The sequence below is a fragment of the Buceros rhinoceros genome, unplaced genomic scaffold (assembly GCF_000710305.1).
Source record: "Buceros rhinoceros silvestris isolate BGI_N320 unplaced genomic scaffold, ASM71030v1 scaffold32974, whole genome shotgun sequence".
In the NCBI taxonomy this organism is placed as follows: domain Eukaryota; kingdom Metazoa; phylum Chordata; class Aves; order Bucerotiformes; family Bucerotidae; genus Buceros; species Buceros rhinoceros.
Window position 1 is genome coordinate 8,044 of NW_010409433.1, and position 690 is coordinate 8,733.

Consider the following 690-nt stretch of genomic DNA (forward strand, 5'->3'; position numbering starts at 1 on the left):
CGTGCCCTCAGAAAAATGGCATTGAGAAGAACCTGGGTATTGGCAAGATCACTCCCTTTGAGGAGAAGATGGTCGCTGAGGCCATGTCTGAGCTGAAGGCTTCTATTAAGAAAGGAGAGGAGTTTGCGAAGAACTTCAAGTGAAGAGTTGATGATGGAGAGAAACTAACAACTTCCTTAATTTATTAAGGCATCATGTCACTTTACGACTTCTGAGTCAGAGCTCCTGCTCCGGCTGAAGTCTGTCTGTATGAGCTTCATGATTGTTGCCAGTGCAGAGTCTAATCATCAATAAAACGGCCTCATTTTTTCAGTGTACCGTCTGGAACTGTCCTGATGGGCTTGTCCTTTGCAGGTGGAAGCTGTAGGTCTCTGAAACTTAGGGTTCCAGTCTGAAAGTGGGTGAACTGGTTTCTCTCAGCTCTGTTGCAGCTGGGAAACCAGGCATGGTCAGAGAGGATCAAGGTGGGGTGAAGCAGCTTGTGAAAGGGGTAAGGGTGAGGTGATCCAAGAGGGGGGTTTTTGGGAGGTGGCGTTACCTCGTGTTGCCTTAATCTGGTATGTGATTTGGTTTTTTAAAAAGTTAGTGGCAGGACACAGTGGTTGAAACATCAGTCAGGCTCTAAGGAAAGAATTAAAATGCCAAGAGTGACTTTTTCTAGTGGGGAAACTCGTCGGAGATGGCGGTTCT

General features: G+C 46.7%; 1 protein-coding gene across 1 annotated transcript in view; it reads left to right on the forward strand.

The window, feature by feature from the left end:
- Positions 1 to 319, forward strand: part of MDH2 (malate dehydrogenase 2, NAD (mitochondrial)) — a gene marked incomplete at its 5' end in the record, with an annotated part of 6,508 nt that extends 6,189 nt beyond the window's left edge. The window contains 1 exon segment of the mRNA XM_010135234.1: positions 12 to 319. Within this exon segment, the coding sequence (XP_010133536.1) occupies positions 12 to 143 (132 nt within the window).
- Positions 320 to 690: the final 371 nt, after the last annotated feature.